This window comes from Plecotus auritus (genome assembly GCF_963455305.1).
Source record: "Plecotus auritus genome assembly, chromosome: 9".
Classification (NCBI taxonomy): domain Eukaryota; kingdom Metazoa; phylum Chordata; class Mammalia; order Chiroptera; family Vespertilionidae; genus Plecotus; species Plecotus auritus.
In genome coordinates, this window is record NC_137783.1 from 22016849 (window position 1) to 22043132 (window position 26284).

The 26284-nt window shown below is 49.2% G+C and overlaps 1 protein-coding gene across 4 annotated transcripts in view; it reads right to left on the reverse strand.

Annotated features, from left to right (window-relative positions):
* The window catches only part of GOLGA7B (golgin A7 family member B), a 33970-nt gene extending 9868 nt beyond the window's left edge, over window positions 1-24102 (reverse strand). For 2 of the 4 annotated variants that reach the window (XR_013961604.1, XM_080687452.1), the window contains exons 1-2: window positions 23829-24102; window positions 4421-4712 (exon numbers count right to left, since the gene is read on the reverse strand). Coding sequence is in view for 2 of the 4 variants with exons in the window: in XM_080687452.1 (XP_080543578.1) it covers window positions 4421-4432 (12 nt within the window). In the remaining 2 variants the exon portion in view is untranslated. Of the gene's footprint in view, window positions 1-4420; window positions 4885-23828 lie in introns of those variants that run through there. The other 2 variants (XR_013961605.1, XM_080687451.1) reach the window with 1 other exon arrangement.
* Window positions 24103-26284: the final 2182 nt, after the last annotated feature.

Consider the following 26284-nt stretch of genomic DNA (forward strand, 5'->3'; position numbering starts at 1 on the left):
TTGCAGCTAGTTAGGTGTGGCCATGGGACTGAATGAAATGTGAGTGGAAGTGATAAATGTCATTTATAGGCTTGGCTCATAAAGACCAGCCACTCCTCTGCAATTTTTGCCCTTCCACAGAAACCAAGGGAGACTCGTGTGGAAATGAAGATGGTGGAACCACAGTTGGAAAGAGCTTGAGTCCCTGAATCCCAGCCTAGAGGAGATCCACCTGCTTGCTGATCAGGAACACCTGATGGGAAATAAACTTCTATTGTATCACGCCATTAAGATTTTAGGGTGCTATCTTACATAATGCAGTCCCATTTACTCTTGGCTTTTACCCACAGGTTCTCAAAGTTGCCACAGTGGGAGGGGCCAACACCCTTTCCAGCCCTAACAATATCCTGAGCTTTAGGACACTGTCCTGGCTTTGGGGGACCAGGGATCCCCTTCCCTCCCTGGAGAGTGTTTGTGGGGTCTTGAGGAGTTGCTAGAGGAGAGTATCAGATACACTTTATATGGCAGAGCCTTCATTTCCAAGATCTACTTAAAGCACACACATCACAAACTCATCTGTAGTTGGTGAAGAGTAGGATTCAAGGCAAGGCAGTGTCTCCTGGCCCTCTCCAGCCCTGGTGGCTCAGTTGTGAAATACCAAAAAGCTCTGATGGAAAGATGGGCCACTGGTCTAGGAGCAGGAAACCAGGTGCTTGTCCTGGCCACATGAATCTAGAAAGTCTTTCCTTCTCCAGGCCTCCACTTCTTCAACTAGAAACTGAAGAGGTTGGAACTATAGGTAATCATCAAAGCCCCTTCCAGCTCTGACATTCTAGACACCTCAGGGATTATGAATGCAAATGTAAGCATGTAAGTGGGCCAGGTGGGGACTGTAGCTAATTAGAGAATGCATGTCCTCATGTCTCACCTGATGTGAGGTGTGCCTGGGCTGTGACTCTGATTTTTAAAGAAAAGCCATAAATCCAAATATCCTTAACATCAAATAGCATGATTTTTAAATATTTCAGATAAATGTTTTACATTTATATGTACTGAGCAGACAGAATAAGGCACACCTGTGAACCAGCACCATTCCATGGCAGGGGGCTCTGGGACCAGAGCAAGAGCCAGGTGTCCAGCCACTTGCCAGCTTTCAGGAGGCTGGCAAGGGTTTTTAGCCAAGATCGTGATGCTCTGAAACCCCACAAGAAGGTCCCAGAACATGCACACACCTCTCCCGGGGGTCACAGCTGCTATGTCTCCCCTGGCAGTTCCCCTGGACACTGACCCAGAGACCTGGGCTACTCATCCACTTCTTATCTTCCTCAACCCTCCCCTCTCTCCCATCACTGTTCCCAATAGAGTCAACCTGGTGGAGGTGGGAAGGAGCAAGCACTGAGTACAGATAAGCACTCCCAGGCCTGGTCTGCCCTAGACACACCGGAGGCCCCTTCTGGCCCACATCTCTATACTCATTAAAAACAGCTAATTCTGAGGATGCTTTTGAGACTCAACTCCGGAATCAGGAAATGCAGCTGATGAGCCAACATCATGCTCCCTGGCCAGGCTGTGGGGGAGTGAGGACCATGAGTCACAGGCAGCCAAGTGGGGCCTCAGGATAGAAACCTGGGCACAAGGCCTCCCTGCGTCTCAGAGCCCAAGCCCAGCCCATTGTCTGCTGGTTGTTAATTCCATGCCTCAGAGATCAAACCTTGGGCAGTGCTACTTGGACACATTTAAAAGTCTCCCAGGAGCCAAACTCCACTTCTTGGAGAAGCCCCTTTCAGCCAGGCATTTCCTAGCTGCCTTGACCACCTGGGCAGTCCCTGCTCCCAGTGACACACATTTAGAGATTTGTCGCTCAGGATATGGGCTCATTACAGTTTCCAAATGAGGTCAGTGTATCACTCAGGAGGCATCTCCCTCCTCTGAGTTCCTTACACACACCCCTCCCTTAACGCTGACTTCTAAACAGAAATTAGGGAGCAAAAGGGTCCTGTTTCCATGCCTTCCTTCCAGGGATCCAGGGACAGCGAATCTTTCTTAAGTCTCTCTCTTACTTGCTCTTCCTCACTGTCCTTTCCCTCCCTCTCTATTTTCCTCCCTCCCTCTCTCTTTTTCCCCTCTCCTCCCCTCAAAACACCTTCTGCTGGAGCTAAGGACTCCCCCTTCTGAATCCTAAGGGAATGGCCACAGGAGGTTGGCATGAGGTTCCCTTCTCCCAACAGGTTTTTCCTGGTGATCTTCACTCATTCCTCACATTAAAAACAGCCTGGGGAGGATGACTCACTCTGCAGCCCAGATAATGTGCTGTCCTTGGCAGGGCGAAGGCTTCCTCCCTCGGTGGTGCCATCAGAGTCCACCCAAGGCAAAGCTGGGCAATGAGCAATGTTTGCCCTCTGCTCCCTCTCCCTTCTGAGCATTCCTCTGTCCCTCTGCCCTCAAGCTGACCCAGCCAGACCGGTTCCCACACTCCGGTCATTCCGGAACTCCTTTGCACCCATCAAAGCTTCACGTCAAGACCCCCTCATGCCCACCTCTCTATTGGGCAACAAGGCTGGCCAATTGATACACCTGGATATAGCCAAAAACTCATTGGCCAGGGAGGCAGAAGACTCAAGTTCTAGTCCTGGCCCTGCTCATTTTTAGCCATATTTTCTTGAATAAGTCTCAGCTCTCCAGTTGCATCATCTGTAAAATGAGATAATGATGCCTTCCTTGGCTCCTTCACAGGGTCCAGGCAAGCTTCCGAGTCTCCACTGTCTCACCCAGTTAATTGGGAATAATAACACCATTCTTGCCCACTTCACAGGGTTGCTCTAAGACTCAAAGGAAAGCATGCATGTGACAGTGCTTTGAACACAGGAAAGTGCTCGATTCAAGAAGTGTGATGGGGAGAATCACACATGCCTAACAGCAGCCTCTTGGAAACAGTGCCTCGACCTAGAGATGTGAGCCTGCTGTTTGGAGTCTGAGAAGCTTAGACCTGAGAGGAAGATATGCTGGGGCAGGTGGGCCTCTTGGAATCTGTCAGATGGTATCACAGCTGCCTTCTCTGCCCACACCCCTGGCCCAATGGTGCCCGTGTGGCTGAAGTTTCCTTCCTGCCTAACACCTGCAGCCTCCGCTGCAGTCTGACAGCCCTATCTGGAAGGTGACCTGCTCCTTGGCCATTTCTCCTTGTCCTTCCTGCTCTTCCCAGTGTCTGGCACTTTCTGAGCATTCTGCATCCCTCCACCCTAGAAATCAAGCTCCATGGGCCTGCTCAGGGCTTGCCCCTCACAGGGTCCTGGGGGCAAGCTCTTCTAGTGAAGCCTGAGCCTGGTCAGAAACCGGAGTGATGCTAAACAATTGCACTGGTTGTGTGGTGGTGACAACAGCAGAATAACAATGACACTTCGTATTGATGTCACACTGCTCACCAGGATGCCCAGAGGCACTGCACAGAGCCATTCAAAAGCTTCTGCTGTCCCCATGGCTTAGGTCCCAGCTGTGTCAGAAATGGGAAAACACCACAAAAGAAGTCAACATCAGAACTGGGTGTCCTGGGTTCCACTCCAAAAATCCAAAGAAAGAAACGTTCAGCTCTACTGCTGACATGCTGTGTGCGTTTCAAGCAGACCCTCCCCTTCTCGATGGGTTACCTTCACCACTTACTAAGTGGGAACATAAAGAGCTTCATTTCCCAGCTGAAATGAGGGGGTAGAGGAGGTAATTCCTGACTTCTTAAGCATTGCACATAGATTCTGACCTCAGCCAACAGGTCCCTTGGTTCAACTTTCAAGTCCCTTGAAAGTAACACACCTATAGGCACATCTCCAGGAAGGCAAGCTCCTCCCATCAGACACAGGAGAAATGTGGACACCCTGGTACAGGAAACTCCGGTGTGGAGAAAAAAGCAAGCAAGGGCAGCTCATTAAAACCAATCATTTGGGGTTTTGGCTTGGAGATTCCTTGTCTTCCTCTGGCCCCTGAAGGAAATGCTGATGTGGAGGTAGGTCTGCCATGCCTTAGCCAGGTTTTTTGGCTCAGAAGCTGGATGGCTGCACCGCATAGCAACAGCACCCAGCCGCATTGCCTCTCCTAGGCTCATTTCCAACCCTCTAGGGTAGGGAAGCGGTTTCGGGACTTGCAGTCCAGGGGAAGGGGAAACCCCAGCTGAAGTGCTGGAGCGGACCTGGCGCTAGTGCCAACAAGTGGCACGGACAGCTTCAGGACTGAAATAGGGCAGATTGACAAGCCAGGGGTGAGCTGAGCCCCGCTCTTCCACTCTGCCACTGCACCATCCACCCCTTCCGCCCCCACCGACCCTGGAAACCACCTCACCCCACCTCACCCCCTACCTTCCCACCCCACCCCCGCCTCCTTTCCCGCCCAGTACGCCCCTAGAGGGGATCTGTTCCCGCAGCAGTCGGGCACTGCCATGTGCTCGCCCCCCTACCTCGGTGGCCATGTTCCGGGGGTGCTGACCGCTGGAGCCGACTGAGGGGTTGGGCAAGGAGGCTGTCCGCGGTGCCGTCCGCAGGTGGGCTGGCGGCGGCGAAATGGGGTCCTGGGCGCTGTCCGTGGTGCTGATGCGGGCGCCGGGGTCCCGGGCGCCGGTGAGCAGGTGGCCCCGCAGGCTCCTGGGTCCTGGGTATGGCCGCTGTGCTGTCCGCGGTGCTGATGCGGGCGAGGCGAGGCGAGGCCGCGCCTGAGGCTATTCCTCGCTGGACCGCCGGCTGCTGCCGCTCCTGCAGGCAACGGCTGGGTTTATGTTTGACAGCGCGGGGCTGGGAGTGGGGACGGCGGGGAGGGGGCAGGCGCCTCCGCCGACCGGGAGGGGGAAGCGGCGGCCCCCAGACTCCGGCGCCCGCCCGCCGGAGAGGAGTCCCGCCCGGCCAGCGGCTCGGCCCCCGCCCCGGCGCGGAGGCTCCGCCTCTCCTGCCCTTCCCCCTAGTAAAGCGCCTGGAGCTCTACGCTCGCTCAGGCCTCCGGGGACTGACAGGCACGGAGGAGAGAGAGGCAGGACAGTTCTGGGGCAAGACACTCCACTTGCAGAGGCTAAGGGTCCTCGGCTCGTTCGTCCGCGGCTCCCTTCCTTTCCTACACCCTTTCCTCTCCAGCCCTCCCCACTGTGGTCCAGGCTGCCTCTTCTGTCTATTTTTCTTCTTCCTTTCCGGTTCCTTCTCTGTGCTCCCCTCCCTCTTCCCCCTTTCTCTCCTTTTCACTGCCTTGAAACCTATTAGCTAGCGGAGGATACTGCAGGCCGCAGAGAATCATTTCTTTTCTTTAAATACGTTCCCGAGTTTCCTCCCCTGATACCCTGGTCCCTTTCTTCAAGGGGCTCCAGCATTGAAGCCAGTCTGTTCCTGCCACTCCTCCTGGCCCTGGCCCCGCCCCGCTTTCCTCTGGCCTCTGAACCCCCGGAGTTTACACACACACACACCCGCCGCTCAGAAACCACAAGCTGGTGGTGCCAAACTGGTAGGCCCACTCTCCAAGGATGGCAGGTCTGGCTCCGGTGTTGCCTTCGCATTTTCGACATCACACTTTCCAACCGGATGACCTATTGGCTTAATGAACAAAAAGGAAGCACCGACACAGGTGCCTTTTACCCACCCATACCACTCCTTGTCTCTCCGAGGGGAAGCCAGCGTGTTCCTCTGCTTTCCCCTCTGCGGGCCGCTGCTGCCTGAGGGTCGAGAGCAGCAAACAAAGGAGAGAGGGTCGCCAGGAGAACTGGGCTCGGACTCAGGCCTCACCAGCTGTGTGGCTGAGGCAAATGCTTCCCCTCTGAGCGTATTTCTGTAAAACGTGTGGGACTTAGCTAGACTATTTCTAGTGGTTTTATTTCTCCCTTCAACCTTGTGTTGTGAAATTTTCAAACATACAGGGAAGTTGAAAGAATAATACGGTAAGCTGTACTGTCTATCTAGCTTCAATAGTTGTTAACATCTCACCATATTTGCTTAATAGACATGTATAGAAACATGGAGGTACATTTCACTAGATTACTAGAAAGTGACTGACAGTATGAGGCTTTACTCTTAAGTACTTCACCATGCGTCTCCTAAGAATAAGGGCATTCTCCTACACAATCACAACATTACTAACACACCTTTAAAGATTTTGTATCATCTAATATCCTAGCTTATTGCTCCTAAAACACATTAATAGCGATGATTCCCCTCAAAACTTCCCCCAGAACTTTTCATTTTTAATAGCTAACATATATTGAGCACTTACTATGTGCCAGACCATATGCTATGTACTTTACATGTATTACCATATATGTAATCCTCACAATTATTATTTGAATTAAATATTATTGAATTATTAATTATTTAACAATAAATAATTAAGTGACTTAATATTCTTTTCTTATTCCCACTTTACAAAGGAGGAGACTGAGTAAGTTGCCCAGAGTCGTGTGGCTTGTGAGGAATGGAGGCAAGATTCAAAGATGGGCAGTTAAGCTCCAGGGCCTGTGTGGTGGTACTGCCTCCCTCCAGCACCTTAGACCATACACTAGCTGAGCAGTAACCATATCTCCAACTGCCTATTTCACAGGTGAACACACTGAGTCCCCGAGGGTAAGTGACATGCCAAAGTAGTTACAGACAGGTGTTTTGTTCTGCCTTAGAATTTAACAAATGAGTTGACATCAAGGAACAACCTGAAAATAACTGTGAATCCCGTGGTGGTCACTGGTACTAAATAAATGCACCATCTGATGATCTCTACGTATAACGCTCCCGGTTCCTCACACTTGATTTTGATCATATTAATTAGACAAACGTCTGGAAACCACTCTCTTCACCTGATGACAAGAGACCTAGATGAGTTTATTCAGTAAGTCCATTCATTCAACATATGTTTGTCGGACACTTACTGTGTATCAGGCACTCTTCTAGGAGCTTGGGATATAACAATGGCTAAATGCACAAAGACTCTGTTCGTTTGAACTTACATATTAATGTGGTTAACAATAACACATTAGCAAATAGTATAAAATATGTCCAGGTGTGATCATTGGTAGGAAGAAAAATAAAGCATAGTAATGAGAGAGAGTATGTGTATGACAGAGGAGGGATTCTTTTAGAAAGAATAGCCACAGCTTTTTTTGAGAAGGTGAAATTTGGTGAGGCCTGAAGGAAGTGAGAGAACTTACCATGCAGATACAGAGGGAAGAGTGATAAGGACTAGAGGACAGAGTGCCAGGGCCCTGAGGCAGGAATGGGTTTAGCATCTTCAAAGAATATCAGGGAAACCAGTATCTAGACTGGTGTGTGGGAAAGGGGAGGAGAGATGGAAGCTGAGATCACAAAGGTAGCTGAAACCAGGTCTTAGAGGGCTTGTCAGCCCTGATAAGGTCTTAGGATTTCATTCAGCAAGTGAGGTGGCAAGCCTAGAAGATTTAAAGTGGAGGCATGGCATTATCTAATTGCAGTTTCTTAAAAGATTACTCTGGATACTAGTGTTGGGGAAGGCAAGGATAGAAGCAGTGAGACCAATTAGGAGACTGATAGCATCATCCAGGCAAGATATGGTGGTGGCTTGGACTAGGGTGGAGGTGGTGAGAAGCAACCATACTCTAGATATAATTTGAATGAAATGCTGACAGGATCCGTGGATAGATTGGGGGTGTTGTATAAAAGAGAGTCAATAATGATTCCAAGTTTTGAAATCTGAGCCACTGAAAATTTGAGCAGGGAAGACAAAGGGCTGAGTACGGATGGAGAATACAGAGTTTTGGATGTGTTTAGTTGATTTGGGTTTGAAGTTTGATAGGCATGTTATACATCTAAGTAGAGTAGGCAGTTGAGGTTCAGGGGAGAGGTAGAGGGCTGGAAATATAACTTCAGGAGTCATCAGTATGTGAATGATATTTAAAACCATGGGACTCAATGAGATTATCTAAAGAGTGGGTATAGCTAGGAAATTTGTCCAAGAACTGATCCCGGGCACTTTGTTACTTACAGGTTGGGAAGACAAAGGGAGACTGAGAGGAGTGGCTAGTGAGGTAGGAGAAGACCCAAGAGAGAGTGGTGTCCTGGAGCCAAGCAAGACACCCGGTAACAGAGCCTTATCAGCTGAGCAGAGTGGTGCTCACATGTAGAATAAGACGAGGACTGAGAAATGACCATTGAATACCCTGTCTAAGAAAAAGCCTTATAAGGGTTCATTTGATGGCAATTGCAGGGAAGCAAAATCTCATCTGATTGAGAAAAACGTGCTCTGGAGAATGGCGATTTTGCAGCTTATTTTATACATAGAATCAAAGGACAAAACCTAAGAAGGATTACATGGAATTCATTGGTGGTAGATTAAGGAGGCGGGAGAAAGCAAAGCAAGGAAATCTCGGAGACTGGGCCTGTCCCAGCAAAGTGGAGAGACACATACTTCTTTTCCACTGGTGGGCACAGGATGGTTAACATTTACACCACATAGAGATGGTATGTGGGCAACAAGGTAACAACGTGCTCTCTTATTATCTTGTGCTATGTCTTCGAGGGGTCTGGAAAAGACAATTACTCTGACATTTCAAAGGTATGTTATCTTAGATGCACAAAGACAAGTGACAATTTCAAAAATAAAGATTGACCTTTGTCAAGAAAGCTACAGGCCTAGGACGACGAGACTACCCACCCACCATGACCTGCTTGTAATTAGGGAGTTTTACATTCAGACCACACTATGTGGTTCCTTTCCATCTCTGAGTTTGTAAGGCCTGCCATGTGGCTCTCCCTGAGCTTGTCGGGTTTAGTATGTGGCCCCTTTTCCAACTACAGCAGCAACAAGGTCACTGGTGAGCTTGATAAGAGCCGTTTTAGTGGGAAGACAGGATGAGATCCTAATTAAGCTAAGTTTGGATCAGAATGAAGAAGAGGATGCAGAAATAATGAGAGTGTAGACAACACTTTTGAGACATTTTGCTGTCAAAGAAGCAAAGAGTAGCATGGCAGCTTGAGGGAGAAGTAGAAGCAAGGCAGGCTCTTTTAAGATGGAAGACATCAGAGCTTGTTTGTATGCTGATAGGAATAATATACTGGTAGTATAGAGGGAGACATGGATGGTTCAAAAAGAGAGGGTTAATTGCAGAATCAAGCCCTTAATAAGTCAGCAGGTAATGGAATCAAGGGCAAACAAGGAGGGGATGGCTTTGTAGAGGAGCACAGAAAATTTTCCCATCATGGTAGAAGCAGAATAAACGGCCAGAGATGTGAGTTAGGATGTTGTGTAGTATAAGCAAAGACTTAAGCTCTACTTTTCCTCCACTTCAACTAGTCAGAGACTCCATGCCTCATGACCTTCATCAATAAGTACGTTCAGCCATCATATAAGGAAAGTTTGCTATGTGCCAGGCATGCGCTGGCACTTTCCTGTGTCACCCAAAGAGAGTCCTCCTGCTTCTAATTGAAATTACAAGCCTAAGAATCTAGAGAGAACCTTGAGATGATCCACACAAGGATGAATGATCCTCCCTAGTCAGTTTGGCTCAGTGGATGGAGCGTCAGCCCTTGTACAGAAGGGTCCCAGGTTCTCAGTTGCGGGCTCAATGTGTGGGAGATGTGTCTCTCTTACACTGAGGTTGCTCTCTGTCTCTCCCCCTCCCTTCCACTCTCTCCTAACATCAATGGGAGATATCCTCGGGAAAGGATTAACAAAAACAAACAAACAAAAGGATGATGATCCCTTTTAATATCCAGCTCCCCTGACTGGAGAGAGACTTTAACAGCTTCAGCTTTTTACCACCACATTGCCTCCAGGGCTGTTATAACAATCTCAACAGACCTCAAGGCTTGGAGGCATCAAAGTAGAGGCCATGCACCAAGGCCCACATTTGGGGTGGCGAGAGTTTCATACTGTGCTGACTCAAGGCTGTGGTGGGATGCTGCTGGATGGAATGTTCCCACACTCCAGTCATTGGGACTTCAACTTTTTAGGCAGGAGGAGATGTTGAGATTTAATCTGACTAATCATTATTACCCAGCCGCCTTGGAACCAACCAGTCCTGTGCGAGAGCCTAGCTCTTTGATGTTTTTGTCATAAATCAATGAGCTCGCCTACAAAGTAACATCAAAGAAGATCCACTAATGAATTCACCGTTATCATTCTCCGATCTACGGCTGCCTTGGAAAGTCTCCACCACCACCACCCCCAAAAAAAACCACAGCCAGAGGAAGAAACCAACTGAAAGATTTGGAAATCATGGTATCTAGAAAGAGATGAGAGAAAAATGAACTCCTGCAAACTGCAGAAAAGACAGGAAGACATCCAGCAAATCTCAGGGAAATGAAGAAAAAGCAGGGAGCCAGGGACATTCTCAGCATTTGGGTCTGGAAGGAAAACAATTGCATGAATACTTGAGGGGAAAACTGCGGTCTGGAAAGTTAAATGGTGTCTTCTCAGAGCACATTGCGGGGACTAGGAGGAAGTGTGTGGTGGGAAACAGTGTCTCTGGAATCAGATGACATGGGTTGCAACCTCTCGCTCTGCTAGTCACTATGTGAATACAAGTCTCAATCTCTCTGAGCCTCAAAGTTCTCTCTCACCTATAAAACGGTGGCAATAAGGCTCCCTCCCTAGATAGGATCCCTCCAAGCATGGGGAGCTTTGTCTGGATGTTACCTGACTTTTCCAAATCTGGCCTTTCACGAGGAAAACAGGAAAAGATTTATGGAGATGACTTGCTGGAGATCTTCCCACAGTGACATTTCTTTCAGGCCCAGCAAGATTCCCTAACACACAGAGAAGATCAGCAAACATGCTTCTAGCTCAGTGAGCACCTGCTGTATGCCAGTCAGAAAGATGACCACGGGGTGTTTCCAACTCCGCAAGGGTAACACAATATAATCGAGCGATGCCCAGGCTCTGCGGTAAGTGCTAAGGTGGAAATAGCTGCCTCGGAGCTGGGATTCTTTTCTGAAAAGGTTTTACAACTGCCTGATGTTTGAGCTTGAACTTCAAGGACTAGCGTCATATACCCAGACAGCCGATAAAGAAACAGGCGTGCAGAGCCAAGAAGGCATGAAAATTGCCTGGAAACGCAGAACCTCTGGAACCTCAAACTCAAGAAAGCAGCTGCCGGGCATCAATAGGGATGACTGCAAAGGCCCCAGAAGCATGAATGAAGGGAACCCACCCTGAAGAACCGTATCAGAGCAGCAGACCATGACACATGTCTGGAGGTGGAGTCACTAGGAGGTGACTAAGCTATGGGGGGCTGCCTCCCTTTCTTAACTTTATTCATGGGCTGTTTGCCTCTCTCTCTCTCTCTCTCTCTCTCTCTCTCCCCCCCCCCCCCCAGAGGAAGTGGAGTGGGAGGCAAGTTTCTATAAGAATTCACAGCCAACCCAGGAGAAACTGCAGATACTGGGATGACAACAGGGAACTCTTAGCCAAAAACCTACCTGTCATTCCAACAGCCACTGTGCTGGATGCCAGGGAGAGAACCCAAAGGCAGAGGCCCCTGTTCTAACAGTGGCTCCAGAGTAACAATCATCAAATGATTGACTGCAGGGTCTCACTTCCATACCACACAAACTGGCACAAACACGCCAGTCACTTCAAACCATAGCCAACTGGGGGGGAAACCCCACGGCTGCTGATTAAATGGTGGAAACTCTTTGAGAAAGTATATATAGGCAGGCATGGGCATAAAGGATAATAGGTGCTTATAAAGCATCATTAATTATGAGAGCCAAAAGGGAGCATGGAGTTCAAACCAATTTCACCTGCAGAACCCTTTGTTCAAACAAAATCTTGCATGAAAGTCAGATATATAAAACAAATAAAAGAAAGTGGATTTGGATGAAGAGAGGCAGAACTTACCTGCTCTACCACCCACTCACTCCCTACAAAAGCCCCGAGACACTCCCCGCATGGGCTCCCTGGGGTTCAGTAGAATGTGTTTTTGTTTAATCATCGAAGTAACACATGCCTATGATTTTAGAAACATACTAAAAGGCTTACAATAAACACAGAGTCCCCTGCCTACTCTAACCTACGCCTTCCTACTTTCAGCCATTTTTCCCCTAGGAGAAATGCCTTTTCACTTCGTTGGCTGTTTCTGCTTTAAATTCTTCCGACAGTTTTCTTTACATCGCTAATGATATGTGTGTAGTTCTATTTCTTGACTTTTTAACTTTAAAAACCTTGTCCTGTTTTCTGTAAGGACAGAGAAGAACTGAGCTCACCCTGCCACCCTCCCCTCCCCTTATAGTTTACAGCACTGTTTGAATTTAATTTTTATCCAAGTAATACATGAAATTAGTTTGAAATTCCAACCAGGAACAAGGGCTTATAAAGAAAAACAGCAGCCCTTCCTAGTTCTTCCTTCCCTCTCATTCTCCCCATCCTTCTTCCCCCTAAAGTAGGCTGGCTCGTGGGAAAAGCGAACTTCTCTGTTTACTTCCCCTTCTTGTTCTTCTTCTATAGCAATCACCACGTTTTCTGGCAAATAATGTCACTTATTATGTCTCTCCCTTGTCTTGCCTGCTACATTGGAAGCTCGGATGGGGAGCTTTGTTATGTTCACTGATGGATCCCAAATGTCTAGAATAATGTCTGGCTCAATAAATATTTGTTGAATTAAAGCAAAACTCTCTGGAAAAGGGAGAGAAAGAAGCAGGGTTCCTTTGAATTGTGTTAAAACCAATCATTTTACATCTGATTTGTTCTATGGAAAAAAATGTATATAGATAAAAAATTTATTTTATAGAAGATACACCATTTTTCTGGACAGTGGGAGAGGCACTATAATAAAGACCTCAGTTCAGACTTACTGGCCTTGGACAAGTTGGTCCAATTGCCTTGGAAGGAAAGTAGCTGGGTAGGAAATGAATGTTGAGGAACTGGCCTTTGTCAACCCCCCTCTCCCAAGGACAGCTAATGCTGTGGAAGGAGAGGCCCATGTGCTTCCTCCAAGGGTAACAGCCACCATGAGAGCCAGAGGCCATTGGCCAAGGCCTCAGCAATGGGCACTGGTCACTGGTGGGAAGGAGAGAATGACGTCCTGAGCCCAGCCCACCTTCCAGAGGCATCTCACAACCCATCAGTCCCAGGAACCCTTTCTCGAACCATCCCATTCCCGACACAAGGTTTTGTAGGCGCCTTTCTTATGGTTTTTATCTTACCGTGCTCTGAGGGGTAACCTCCTATAGAGCTTTTGAAATTGCTGACCACTGGCAAGGTCACAGGGCAGGTTCCGTGATTGGAATGTTTCCATAGTCTTCGGAGTTCTGTGAGCTACTTCACCATTCCCTGTCTCTGGGTCATCTATCCCTGCTTCTGGGCCCCCTGCTGTCTCCCTGTACCTATAGCTTCCGTCCCTAAAGCTAAAACATATAGCTCTCTCTTCACCAAGGCCACACCCCCAACAATCTCCTATTGTTCCAGAGATCCAGCCCATCACCCCCAGGCCCTTCTCACCACTTCTCTCCCTCACACCCTCCAAGCCAGCCACAGCCACATTGGACTTCTGCGTCTCCACCCCTCAGGTGTGCCACACTCTGTACCACCTTCTAGCCTTCCTTCATATATGCTCTGTCTGGGATGTTCTTCCCTCCTCATCACCTGGATAACTCTCTTCAGATAACCAATGTAAAATTTACTTCCTTAAGTAAGTACAGTTTTTCTTTTTTCCCTATATTTTGTTTATTCTGATTATATTTGTTAAAATGTTATTATTTGTTGAAACTATAATAAAAATTGAGACTTATAAAAAATAAAATAATAAAATTTACTTCCTTGGGGAAGCCTTCCCTGGCATGTTAGCTGTGGTTAGGTGCCCCTTTTATGAGCACCCTATGAGTGCCCTACAAAATAATCATATTTTCCAAAATTTACTTATCTGTCTTCCCTTATTAGAACATTAAAGGCCCAGTGCACGAATTTGTGCATGGTTGGGGTCCAGCCACCCTGCCCCCGATGGGGTTGGCTGGGGGGGCTGATAGGGGGTCGGGCTGGCCAGGAGGAGGGGAGGTTAGCCGGCACCACCCCCTAGTCAAACTCCCGGTTGAACTCCCAGTCAAGGGGACAATTTGCATATTAGCCTTTTATTATATAGGAAAAGCCCCTCAAAGGCAGGAAGTGTGTTTCCGTAACTGCATTCCCAGTGCTCAGAATAGTTCCTGGAAAATAGTAGATGTTCAATTAATATTTGTACAGGAAAGTGGGTGTATTTACAGGAAAGGAAATGACTCCATTCAGTTCTCCAACCTTGAGCCTCAGGTAAGGAGAGGCCTGGCCCCAATCCTAAAGGACTTTTCAGTCTTGTTTGGGAAACTCAGATAAAACATGACACAATGAACAACTGACAGGTACCCCCGTGACCCACAGATACAATGAGTGTTGAGGGAAAGCTGAGAAGGGAGAGGTCCCAATGGTCTGGTGACAGAGTCTTCCCCTGGCCCAAGGGACCAGAGGAAGTTTCTGAAAGATGAGGTGTTTGATACTTAGAGGCTGACAGGCAGGGATGGACAAATGGGCAGCTGGAAGCTAAGGAAGGTATATCTGAAACAGCAGACCATGCTGGCTGACTTGAAGTACTCCATAGAGAAACCAGGCTGGAGTCAGATAATGAAAAGCCATTAAAGAGAGGCAATGGGGGCCTGCAAGGGAGCCAAAACAGTGAGAGCACAAGGAAAGCAGTGTACTGGCACGGGTCACCTGGGAGCATCCCGGGATGGGTTAGAGGGGATGGGCTGAAGCAGGAAGAGCAGGAAGAAAGCTACTGTGCTCACCCCAGGTGGTGGGATGGGAGGCGCAGGTCACTGCCTAGGAATGAAGGCAAAGGAACAGACTCAAGAGACATTTTAAATGGAATTGCCATAGGCTGCTGCTTCCAACTGAGTACAGACGATGAAGAAGGGAGGAGGAAGACAAAGAGGATGCAGGACTGCCCATCCATCTCATGGCTGGGAGATGCCCTGGTCAGAAATCACAAAGGCAGACTAGGAAACTCTATAGATGCCAGATGTAAAGGGCAGAAGACGCTTCCGTGATTTTTTAGGGATAAAAGGACTGCAAGACTCTAAGTTAAGATTTGGGAGGTCTCTCTAAAAAGTAATAGTTAATGCCATAAGAATGGGTCACTTGACCTTGGGAGCTAGGAGAAATGGACCAACATTGTCTAGCCTTGGGCAAGATGGTGCAATTGAAGTCAGACACCTCCGATCAAATCCCAGCGTGCCACTTACTAATGGAATGCCCTTGGGCAAGTTAATTAACCTTGTAGAGCCTACGTTCCACCTCTGTAAAGTTGGGATGATAATACCTAAGTTGAAGGATTTTTTGTGAGAAGTAAATAAAATAACCTCTGGAAACAGCCATGTGTGACTCCTAGTCCGTAGCAGGTGTTCAGCAAGGGTAGTTGATGGTGAGAAGAAGTCAATGCAAGAAGAGAAGATGGCAGATGGAGACCCAGGATCCTGGAGAATTCATCACAGAAGCCCAAGGTAGCAAAGTCCTCTGGAAGGTGGATGAATGGTGTCAAGTATTACAGAAAATTCAAGAGCAACTGGAGTGGCAGGAATCACCTTGCCAAGTGAATACAGAGTGCCATTTGGAGGAGTGCAAGAGGAGCTAATGAACAGAATGATAGAAAAAAAAAAAAAAAACAAGGAAAAAATCTACACAGACAGTCTACCAGTCAGATGATTGGGTTGCAAAAAGATTATCCTACTAACATGGTTTGAGCAATAAAGACATTTAATTAATAGGAAGTCTGGAGAGGAGAGTCTCCAGGTTTAGCTCAGTAGCTCAGCAATGTCCTCAAGAACCCAGGATTTTTCATCCCTTCTCTACAACATCCTAAGCACTTTGGTTTCTCATCCTCAGACTTATTGCCTCATAGTGGCAAGTGGCTGCTGCAGCTCCAAACATCCATGGCAGGAAGGAAGGGGAAAGTCTACTTCCTTTTCTCAGGAGATAAGTTTTTGAGAAATTTTCCCAGAAGCCCCTTAACAGACCTCCTCTTACATCTCACTGGGCCTCTTCTAGCTGCAAGAAAAGCCAGGAAAGTATCTAGCATTTTCAGACTCTATAGGCAGAGGGAGGCAAGGAAGAAGAGGTTGAAATAGCCAGAGATTAGATGTGACCAAAACTTTCTACCATAAACTCATTTATGAAATCTGGAAATCATATGCAGAGGAATGCGGAAGATGATAAGAAGGGATGGAAGGAGGGGGATCAGAAAGGAGAGAGGACAGGACCAGGTCTGAGAGAGGACGAAGATTCTATTCTCTGCCATAGGTGAAGGGTAGAGGTAGGCATGAAAAAAGATTCTGAAGAGAAGAGAGTAAATAACCTCAACTTCAGCAAAGCCAAAAGTGGCTGCTTTGGGGAAAACACCAGAAAATCAAGGGAAATACAATGAGATACCACCTTCTAGATTAGCAAAATTTACAAAGACTCTCAAGGCAGGCATTGTGCAGGCTGTGGAGCAATGCAAGCATTTCTATACCGCAGATGGTAGTATCAGTAGGCACAGCTGCTTTGGAAAATACTTTAGCACAATCCCATATAAGTCCAGCAATTTCACTCCTAGATTTACACCACTGCATATGTGTGTTCAGTTATGAAGAGGAATGTTTATAGCAGCACTGCTTGTACAAGAAAAAAAACAAAACAACCCAACTATCCTTAGGCTGGAGAATGAACAATTAAATCATGATCTATTCCTACAATGGAATATTATATAGCAGTAAAAACACACAAATTTCAGAAAAATAACATCGAGTTAAAAAGGCAAGTGGCAGGAGAATATATATATATATTAGAGGCCCAGTGCACAACATTCGTGCACTCGGTGGTAGTGGGGGTGGTTTCCTCAGCCCGGGCTACGCCCTCTCGCAGTCCGTGAGCCCTTGGGGGATGTCCAACTGACGCAGAGGCGGGAGAGGCTCCCGCCACTGCTGCTGTACTCGCCAGCCGTGAGCCTCTAGCTGAGCGGCGCTCCCCCTATGGGAGCACACTGACCACCAGGGGGCATCTCCTGCATTGAGCGTCTGCCCCCTGGTGGTCATAGCGACCAGTCATTCCACTGGTCAGTCAATTTGCATATTAGCCTTTTATTATATAGGAGATATATATATATATATATATATACACACACACACACACACACACTAGAGGCCCAGTGCATGAAATTTGTGCATGAGGGGGGGATCTCTCAGCCCGGCCTGCACCCTCTTGCAATCCAGGACCCCTCAGAGGATGTCCAACTGCCGGGATCGGGCCTAAACCGGCAATCAGACATCCCTCTTGCAATCTGGGACCACTGGCTCCTAACTGCTTGCCTGCCTGCCTGCCTGCCTGATCGCCCCTAACCACTCTGCCTGCCTCCCTCATCACCCCTAACCACTCACCTGCCTGCCTCATTGCCCCTAATCACTCGCCTGCCTGATTACCCCTAACTGCTCACCTGCCTGCCTGATCACACCTAATTGCTTGCCTGCCTGCCTGCCTGCCTGATCGCCCCTAACCACTCACCTGCCTGCCTAATCTCCCCTAACCCCTCTGCCTGCCTACCTAATTGCCTCTAACTGCTCACCTGCCTGCCTAATTGCCCCTGCCTCTACCTGATCACCTCTAACCACTTGCCTGCCTGCCTGATCGCCCCTAACCACTCACCTGCCTGCCTGATCACCCCTAACCACTCGCCTTCCTGTCTGATCGCCCCTAACCACTCTGCCTGCCTGCCTGATCGCCCCTAAACACCTCTGTCTCAGCCCCCGCCACCGCGGCTTCATTCAGAAGGATGTCCGGAATGACAACCGAAGGTTGTTCAGTTGTCCAGCCTAATTAGCATATTATGCTTTTAATACACACACACACACACACACACATATAGTGTTTCCTTTTATATAATGTTTCAAAACATGCAAAAACTAAAACGATGTTACTTAGGTATATACACAAGTGGCAAATTATTAAGAAAAGCAAATATATACATTTCAGGAAAATGGTTAGCTCTAGGGAAGGGAAGGGACCAGCATACAGGAGACTCCAAATAGGAGGCAGCATTCTTATTCTTAAATTGACTGGTGGGTACACAGACATTTGCTATGTGCTTATTCTTTATACTTTACACATATTCCAGAAGTTATTATTTTCATACCTGCTGAATAGTTAATTAAAACAATATAAAGATACAAAGAAGAGAATCAAGGTGAGATGCAGGCATCTCACAAGGGGGGCAGAAGCCCCTCCCATCGATCACCAGGTGGAGCCTGCAGAGCCCAGACACCTGTGCTTGTTATGGCTGAAACCTGACCAGTTCTATCTGTATGTCGTCGGAACTGGGGGAGCCCCACATTGGGAGAGGAAGGGACTGAGGATGGGCAGGATGGAGAGAGAGCCAAGGTGTTGGGATGTTTTTCTTTCAGTAACTAGGGGTGAAAATAAGAGTAATAAGAATTGCTTTCTATATGGAGGACTCATCCTGTATTTTCCCTAGATCTCATCAAAACCTCCTGATAAGCCCTAACTGGTTTGGCTCAGTGGCTAGAGCATAGGCCTGGGGACTCAAGGGTCCCAGGTTTGATTCCGATCAAGGGCATGTACCTTGGTTTCGGGCACATCCCCAGTAGGGGGTGTGCAGGAGGCAGCTGATTGATGTTTTTCTCTCTCAACAATGTTTCTAACTCTCTCTTCCTCTCCCCTCCTCTCTGTAAAAAAATCAATAAAATATATTTTTAAAAAAACAAAAAACCTCCTGATAAGCTTACGAAAAGGAATTACTACCTCCATTCCACCTCAGAAAACAGAGACTTAACGAAGTTAAGTTACTTGCCCAGGTCACCCAGTGAGTCTGTGGGAAAGTCAGACACTTGCAATAATCCATAAACTCCTCCAGTCTGAGCTGCCTCCCCTTCCAGCCTCAGCTCACACCACCTGACCATCCATTCCTCCCGGCCTTTCCTGCCTAGAACTTGGCACATCCTGTCTCCTCTCCACAAACCCACCTCCCCACTCTTTCCCTGGCAGAGTCCTCACACCTTCAGGTCTCAGCTTCAATGCCCCTGCTCAGAGGCCCTCCTGGACCTCACTGCAGGTGGCCCCTCTCACTCTCCTTCCCTGGACTCCAGCCTCCTTGCGCTTCACCTGCTCACCTCCATCTGTTGCTTTGCTTGTTTCTTATCCCTCTCAAGTAGCAGAACATAAGCTCCTTGAGGACAGGCACAATATGCCTCTTGTCCACCACTGTATCCCAGTGCCTTGCTCTAGGTCTGACATGTACTGGGTATTTAACAAACGTTTGTTGACTGAATAAAAACCTGGACCAGGGTGGTGAGAAGAGGCTGAGAAGGGAAACGGAGACAGATTCAAACCCACATCCCTGCTCAGAGAGGGCTCTGTCCACACTCTGTGCCGGGGAGGTGGGGGGCATTGGTAAGCCCCCTCTGCCTTCAGCCTGGTATCTGGGCAGCCTGGGTATTCAGGGAGAGAGAAGACCTTCTAGATGGCGCTGTTATTGGCAGCCTGGGCACAACTCTGCCCAGGGGATGGGGGCAGCCTCCCTTCCTCTATCTGCCCCTAATGAGATCTTCCCTGACTGCATCACGGGGTTCTTGGCAACCACTGTTCCAGAAAGATACCCTGAAATCAAAGGCTGTTCAGAGATGAAATATCTGAAACCATGCAGGAACCAGGGAAAAAGAATAATTATAACAAATGGAAGGACCCACACTCTGGGCTTTGCCAAGTTGAGCAGAATAGGATAATTGCATGCAAGGGTGTGAAGCCCTTCAGGGTGGAGCACTTCGGATGACCTGAGGGGGTGTGATTGTGTGAATGGAATCAGTGAATCCCTGGGAATCTAGGCTTAGTGGCAGGAACTATTTCCTCCCAATGAAAGCAGTTTCTAATTGAAGGGAGTGGGGTGCCATCCCTAATGGCACTGAAACCCATCTTACACCAAGCCCAGCAGATCCTAAAGTACGACGGCCTCGTTCTAGAAGGCTGGGGTCAGGTGCTGGAGAGGAAGGCGGCAGTGTGGTGCAATGGTTAGTTGCATAGTCTCTGAGGTGAGAGAGAGCCGGAGTCCAGCCCCAGTGTCCTGGCTGTGGGGCGCAGTGGAGAGAGCACTGGATGAGGAGCCAGGAAACCCGAGGTTGAATTCCAGCTCAGGGTCTGACTAGCTGTGTGACATATGACAGGTCCCTCTCTGGACCTCAGGTTCTCCATCATTTAAAAGAGGAGGGTGGGCCTCATGACCCTAAGGGCTCTCCCAGGCATGGCACCCTGGGTCAGCAATTTCTGTCTTACAACTGTTCATATATGTCTGGATTTCCCTCCTTCTTTAGGGTCATTTTACACATAGGTCAGCAGGAAATTGGAATCTTTCAGGAGGTTTTCCTGAAACTGAAGTCAGTGTCAGAAGGATCCGTCCAACACATGAGCAGGGATTCCTCGTGAGTTCCAGGGTGGCCCACCCCATCAGAGGCCCTGCCTAGTCAGGCAGAAAGGACCAAGTAGAGGTGGTGGCCTCCACCTCAGGACCCCACTTCTGCATAGTGAGCCACAGCTAGTCAGAAGCCAGGCCCTGGGGGGAGCCCTGGATAGGGACTAGGGGACCAGCATGGATTGGGACAGGCTGGGATGGCGGGCCGCCTGTGGCTCAGCGCTCTGTGGGAGGAGGACAGACCCACCTCCTGTAGCTGCAGTAGCGCTCTCATTCACTGAGCCCTCACGCTGTGCCCCAAGCCAAGGGCCTCATATACCTCATCTCACTTAATCCTCACAGCCACCCTAAGAGGAAGGTGGTGCCTTGGCTACGCCCAGATTTCAGATGGGCAAACAACTTGCCCAAGGTGACATGGCCAAGTAAACAAGGCAGGATTCCAACCCTGGTCATCTGGAAGCCGATCTCATCCTTTTTCCAGTGAGTCTCTCCTCCCCTGGAGGGAATTCAGAGACTAAAGTCCGGTCTATCCCAGAATCTCACCCCTGCCAGCCTGCAGGTCCAGGAGCCACACCTGGGAACTAAAGGTATCTCCTGAAGGTCCCAGAGGGGACATGTTGGTGTCCCTCGTTAGGGCACCATAATGCTGGGGTTCTTTTCCCAGCCTTACAAAGGGTTCAGCATTCTGGAGAAAGGGGCTGCGCGTAGATGATTAAGAAGGAGTCCAAAGACGAAAGATATTTTTGAAAGGCATTGGGGGTCAGAGGAGCTTCAGCTAAAGGGAACTGAAAACTCTTCCTTGACCAAGAACCCTTGCTTTTATTCAACAGGATTTATCCTAAGGCAAGGTGGAAATATATACTTCAAAGGGTACGGTATCAAAGGGTAGAGTACAGAAGCATTGTCAGTTTGGGGAATAGCCTACAGCTGTTCAGGTGTTTGGCCAACAGGAGGCAATAAAATTCCCTGAGCTGTCTGGCAGTTAACAATCCTATCCAGGTTTGGGGGAAGTGCCGTTTAGCCGCTTCCTACAGGTAAACTACAAGTGTAGCTCACCCTTGTTGAGCCCCCCAAGCTTCACCAACCTTTTGGTAAAACTCTTGTAATTATTACATGCTGGAATTGGTTCTCCACAGGGACACAATAAACAGAAAATGTATTAGACTGTCAGCCACTCTCACAGGCCATAGCAAATGGGACGGGAGCTATTGGTGGGGAAGGGGAGGGGACAGGCCATAGCAAATGGGACAGGAGCTATTGGTGGGAAAGGGGAGGGGACCACTCAGACACTGGTCAGGGGCTGAGTTTGAATGGACTGACAGAGCTGAGTGTCTTGTCTGGTTCTGTTTCCCTTAAAAGACACCAAAACCCTTTTGGCACGGGAAGCCCAAAAGCATGATGCCCGACATCTGTTTCCTCAGCGGCCTCCCAGGACACCACTTGCCCAGGGTCTGTGGTGGCTGCCAAGGCAACTGACTGAGCTTCGTGGTCCTGGTCTCCTGAGGTTGTTGTTTGATCTTCATCTATTATCACCACGTCAGAAGTTGCCAAAAGCTGGGTGACACATTTAGGGTAGGGGAAGCTGGGGTACTCAGCCCCAGAGCCCTCTGAGGTCAGCTCCACAGAATCATAGACCCAAAGAGTCAACACAGGGGCCATGTCACTCAGAGCTCCAAGCCCCATTCCTGGGGGGCCCACTCAGTAGGTTGGGGGGACTTGGGGGTTTGTATTATTGACAAACTCCTCAGGAGTCCTGAAGCCCACTCAGTGGGGAACCCCTTCCTCCTCAGCCTTACAGAAGAGCATTCATTCAGGGACAGGGAGCTCACTACCTCACAAGGTACGATGTCCTGTTGCAGGACGTGCCAGCCTGAAACCAGCTTTCTTTGGGACACAGCCAAGTGTCTCTGCTTCCTTGGGGACACGCATCAGACCCTATCCAAGCACACCCTGCAGACTTGGCCTCCGTGGCTGCCACTGGCCAGCAGGCTCCCTTGTCTACTGGTCCTGAGCAAGGAGCGATTCTCCTTGTGGAGCACACGGGCCTCCAGAGGTGGGTGACCACTCCTCCTCCTGTTCTCCACCCCCCAGCACACACCCCTATGGAGATGTGGGATGGTGAGGCACGCATCCACACTATAATGTGCCAGAATCAAAAACGGGACCCCTACACAGGACCTCAGCTATGTTCGTGTCCCTGTTCGGGCGCCATATGCCGGGGTTCTTTTCCCAGCCTTACAAAGGGTTCAGCATTCTGGAGAAAGGGGCTGATGCGTAGATGATTAAGGAGTCCAAAGACGAAAGATAATTTTGAAAGGCATTGGGGGTCAGAGGATCTTCAGCTAAAGGAACTGAAGACGCTTTCCTAGACTCAGGACCCTGCTTTTATTTAACACAATTTGTCCTGAGGCAAGGTGGAGATATACACTTCAAAGGGTAAGGTTACAGAAGCATTGTCAGTTTGGGGAATAGCCTACAGCTGTTTGGGTGTTTGGCCAACAGGAGGCAATAAAATGCCCTGAGCTGTCTGGCAGCAGACAATCCTATTCAGGTTTGGGGCAAGTGCCGTTTAGCCGTTTCCAACAGGTAAACTACATATGTGGCTCACCCTTGTTGAACCTCCCAAGTCCCATCAACCTTTCGATGGAACTCTTGTAATTATGACATGCTGGAATTGGCTTCCGGCACTCAGCACTCCCTAGTTCAACATCTCCTTTTACCCAGAGAGGGGCAGGCACTCAGCCTGGGCCACCCAGCAAGTTGAGCTCATCCTGGCTCAGTTGCCCAGGCAGAAACCCCCAATACACCCTCCACCCCGAAGGCAGGGATGCTGACAACATCATAGCTGAGAGGAGGACTCCTGGGGGCCCCAGGATCACTGTAAGCCCAATTACCAGGAGTTGATGGCCATCCCAGCATCCCTCGACCTGGCGCCCTGCCAGAGTCGGGTAGCTGTGCCCTGATGTCCAGGAAGCCCCAGGCCTTGGTGCCTGCCACCTGCTCCCAGAGTGTGGAGGTCTGGGCGGGCAGCCCCCGTCCCTCCTCCAGGTTATTTATAAAGTGTTTTCGGGCGAGTCAGGTGCCCAGTCCAGCAGAGACTGTTCCCTCAGAGATGCTATAAATGACCTGGGCTCTGCAACCCCACCCCAACCCTCAAGAGCTCCTGGTGGAAAGACTGGGACAGGGAGCTGGGACCAGCAGGGGTCTGTGGGGCTGTCCTGATGCCCCTGCTAGTGGTCTGAGGCCCCAGCAGGCTTGTGAGCCCAGGCAGGCTAGTCTTGTGGGGGGACAGGTGGGAGAACGCAAGGCAGGGGAAGGAGGACCTGGCCAGGTACCCTCGACCACACGTCCCTTGCCAGCCAGTGCAACGCCCCTGCACCTTCCCAAACCAGACTGACAGACAGACAAGCCCAAGAAGACAGCTCCCACCCCCGCACCCCGCGCTGGCTGCTCCCACCTCTCTTCCTGTGTGTACTGCTCGCCACCTCCGCCAACAGACCGGCTATTTATATCGCTCTGCAAAGGGAACGCAGCCTCCAAGCCTCTCCCTCTTCCTGCTTCTGGCAGCACTCTAATTACTTCCTCAGCTGGGCGCCGCCTGCCACGGGCACCCTGGCTGAGCCACATAAATAGCTGCCCCTGAGCTCACACCCGGCTTCCCTCGGAGGCCCAGATGCCCCCGCAGGGAGCAGGAGCCTGACCAGCCTGCAGGGCCTGCCCCCGCCCCCCGCGCCCCGAGAAACTGCACGTCCCTTTTGAGCCTGAACCGAGGGCACGTGGAGGTCTTTGGAGCCCACCCTCTCCTCTGCAGCCCCAGCCACAAGCCTGGAGGAGCCACGTGTGTGCCTGGCACACTCCACAGGAGTAGGGAGGGCAACAAAAGCAGAAGCCCTGTCCGCCCTCAAGGGAGACAAACACATCAACAACTCGTCATGCAGCCAGGAGAATGAAGTAAATGCTAAATTAAGGTACAAGCTGTGCTCTGGGCCTTCGGGACCTCAATGCTTCTTCCCTGCTTCATTTTTCTTATCACAAAAGCAACTCATATTCATTTTACCCCCAAAAAATTATAGATGCAGATAACAAAAGGAAAACTACGGTGCATTCGCTGTCTAGCCACCCAAGGACAGCCTGCCATACCTGAAGCTGACTTTAAAAACAGTGCAAGGTCAGGCCTCCAATCTCAGCTCAGGGTCCCAGGCACCTTCAGCCTGCCTCCAACAGTCCCTGGAACTATCAAAACTTACAAGAAAGGATAGGAAGATGTCAAAGCAAGATAATATGGATAAGATGGCATGTTTATGTAAAAAAAAAAAAATTAAAAAACTATATAAATGCCTAGAGAATGTTTGAAAGGATATAGACCAAAGGGTTAGCACTAGTCAGCCTCAGGGGAAGGAGTAGGATGAAACACACAAAAAAGACTTCTTTTTCTTCTAGAAATTTCTTTAGTTGAACTGTTACAATAAACAGATACAATTTTTAAAATGACCTTAAAACAAACAATTGCTCAATAAATAATTTCCTAATTATGGTATTGTATTATCTTTGCGCTTAGAATAACCTCATCTTCAAACTCAAGGGAGGTATAGCGGCTGTAGAAAATAGTGTGGCAGTTTTTTCAAAAGTTAAACATAAACTCACCATATGACCCAGCAATTCCACTCCTAGGTTATGTGCTCAAAAGAATTGAAAACAGGTACTCACGCAGACACGTGTTTCCGAACGGTCATAACAGCGCCCTCCACACCTGTCCAAAAGGTGGGAACAGCCCACTGTCCATCCGTGGGCAAATGGATAAACAAGCCAGTATATGCATACAATTAGAAGGAACTGAGTACTCATTCATGCTGCAACTCGGATACACCTCGAAAATGCGTTAAGGGAAAGAAGCCAGTCGCAAAGGTCACCTATTGTATGATCCCTATCATAAGAAGTGACGGGAACAGGCAAATCCATGGAAAGGGAACGCAAATTAGTGGTTGCTGCGGGCTGGGGGAAGGGAGGGAAGGGAAGTGATTACTTAATGGACACAGGTGTTCTTGGAGGGAGAGAAATTTTGAAACTAGAGAAGGGTGGTGGTTATACAGCATTGTGACTGCACTAAATGCCACTGAATTGTATGCTTTAAAATGGTCAATTGTGCTATGTGAATTTCACCTCAATTTAAAACACACACACACCAATGAAACATTTAAGAACCCCAGTCTCACGGTGCCCTCACCCGGACCCTGCTCTCCCACCAGCACCACCTGAGGGTCATGAAGGAGAATCCTTCCCCTGCCCCTGGCAATGCTGAGCCACAGGCTCCCAGGCCATGATGAGGCGGAGGAGGGTGTGAGGGATGAACAAATGTCGCTGAGTGAGAGAGGGGACAGCAGGGTCAGGAGTGGGAGGTCAGAGAGAGACAGAGCAACTCGGCATCACATGTCAGCATTTTATTTAAAACTGCCTCGCTCCAGAACCTTGGGACCGCCACCAGAGGTCAGTACTACCGTAGTACCCCATTCTTCAGACAAGGAAACAGGTTCTCTGTGAGTCAGAGGCAGGGCTAAGACTCAGCCTGTGTAGTCCTCGGGGAACAGGGCACAGCCCCAGAGACACCCCTCACCTCCAGCTGGCTGGATAAGGACATGGGGATGGAGAAGGGGTGGGTGAGGGTGGTGCAGGGAAGCCCTGACTGGTGGAAGGTGGAGGGGCTTGTCCTACGTCCATAGCCCCACCTCCCCTCCTGTGGAGCCCAGTGTAACCCTTCCCTGTACTTCCTGGTGAGGGTCATGTTTAAGGCTTGGGCTCTGCTCTAGTCCTCATGGGTCTAAACTCTGACTCAGTGGGTTAATGGCTCTGTCATGTGAGGCTTCCATTCCCTTAAATGTTAACTGGACATGATGATATGAGCTCCAGCCAGGTAAG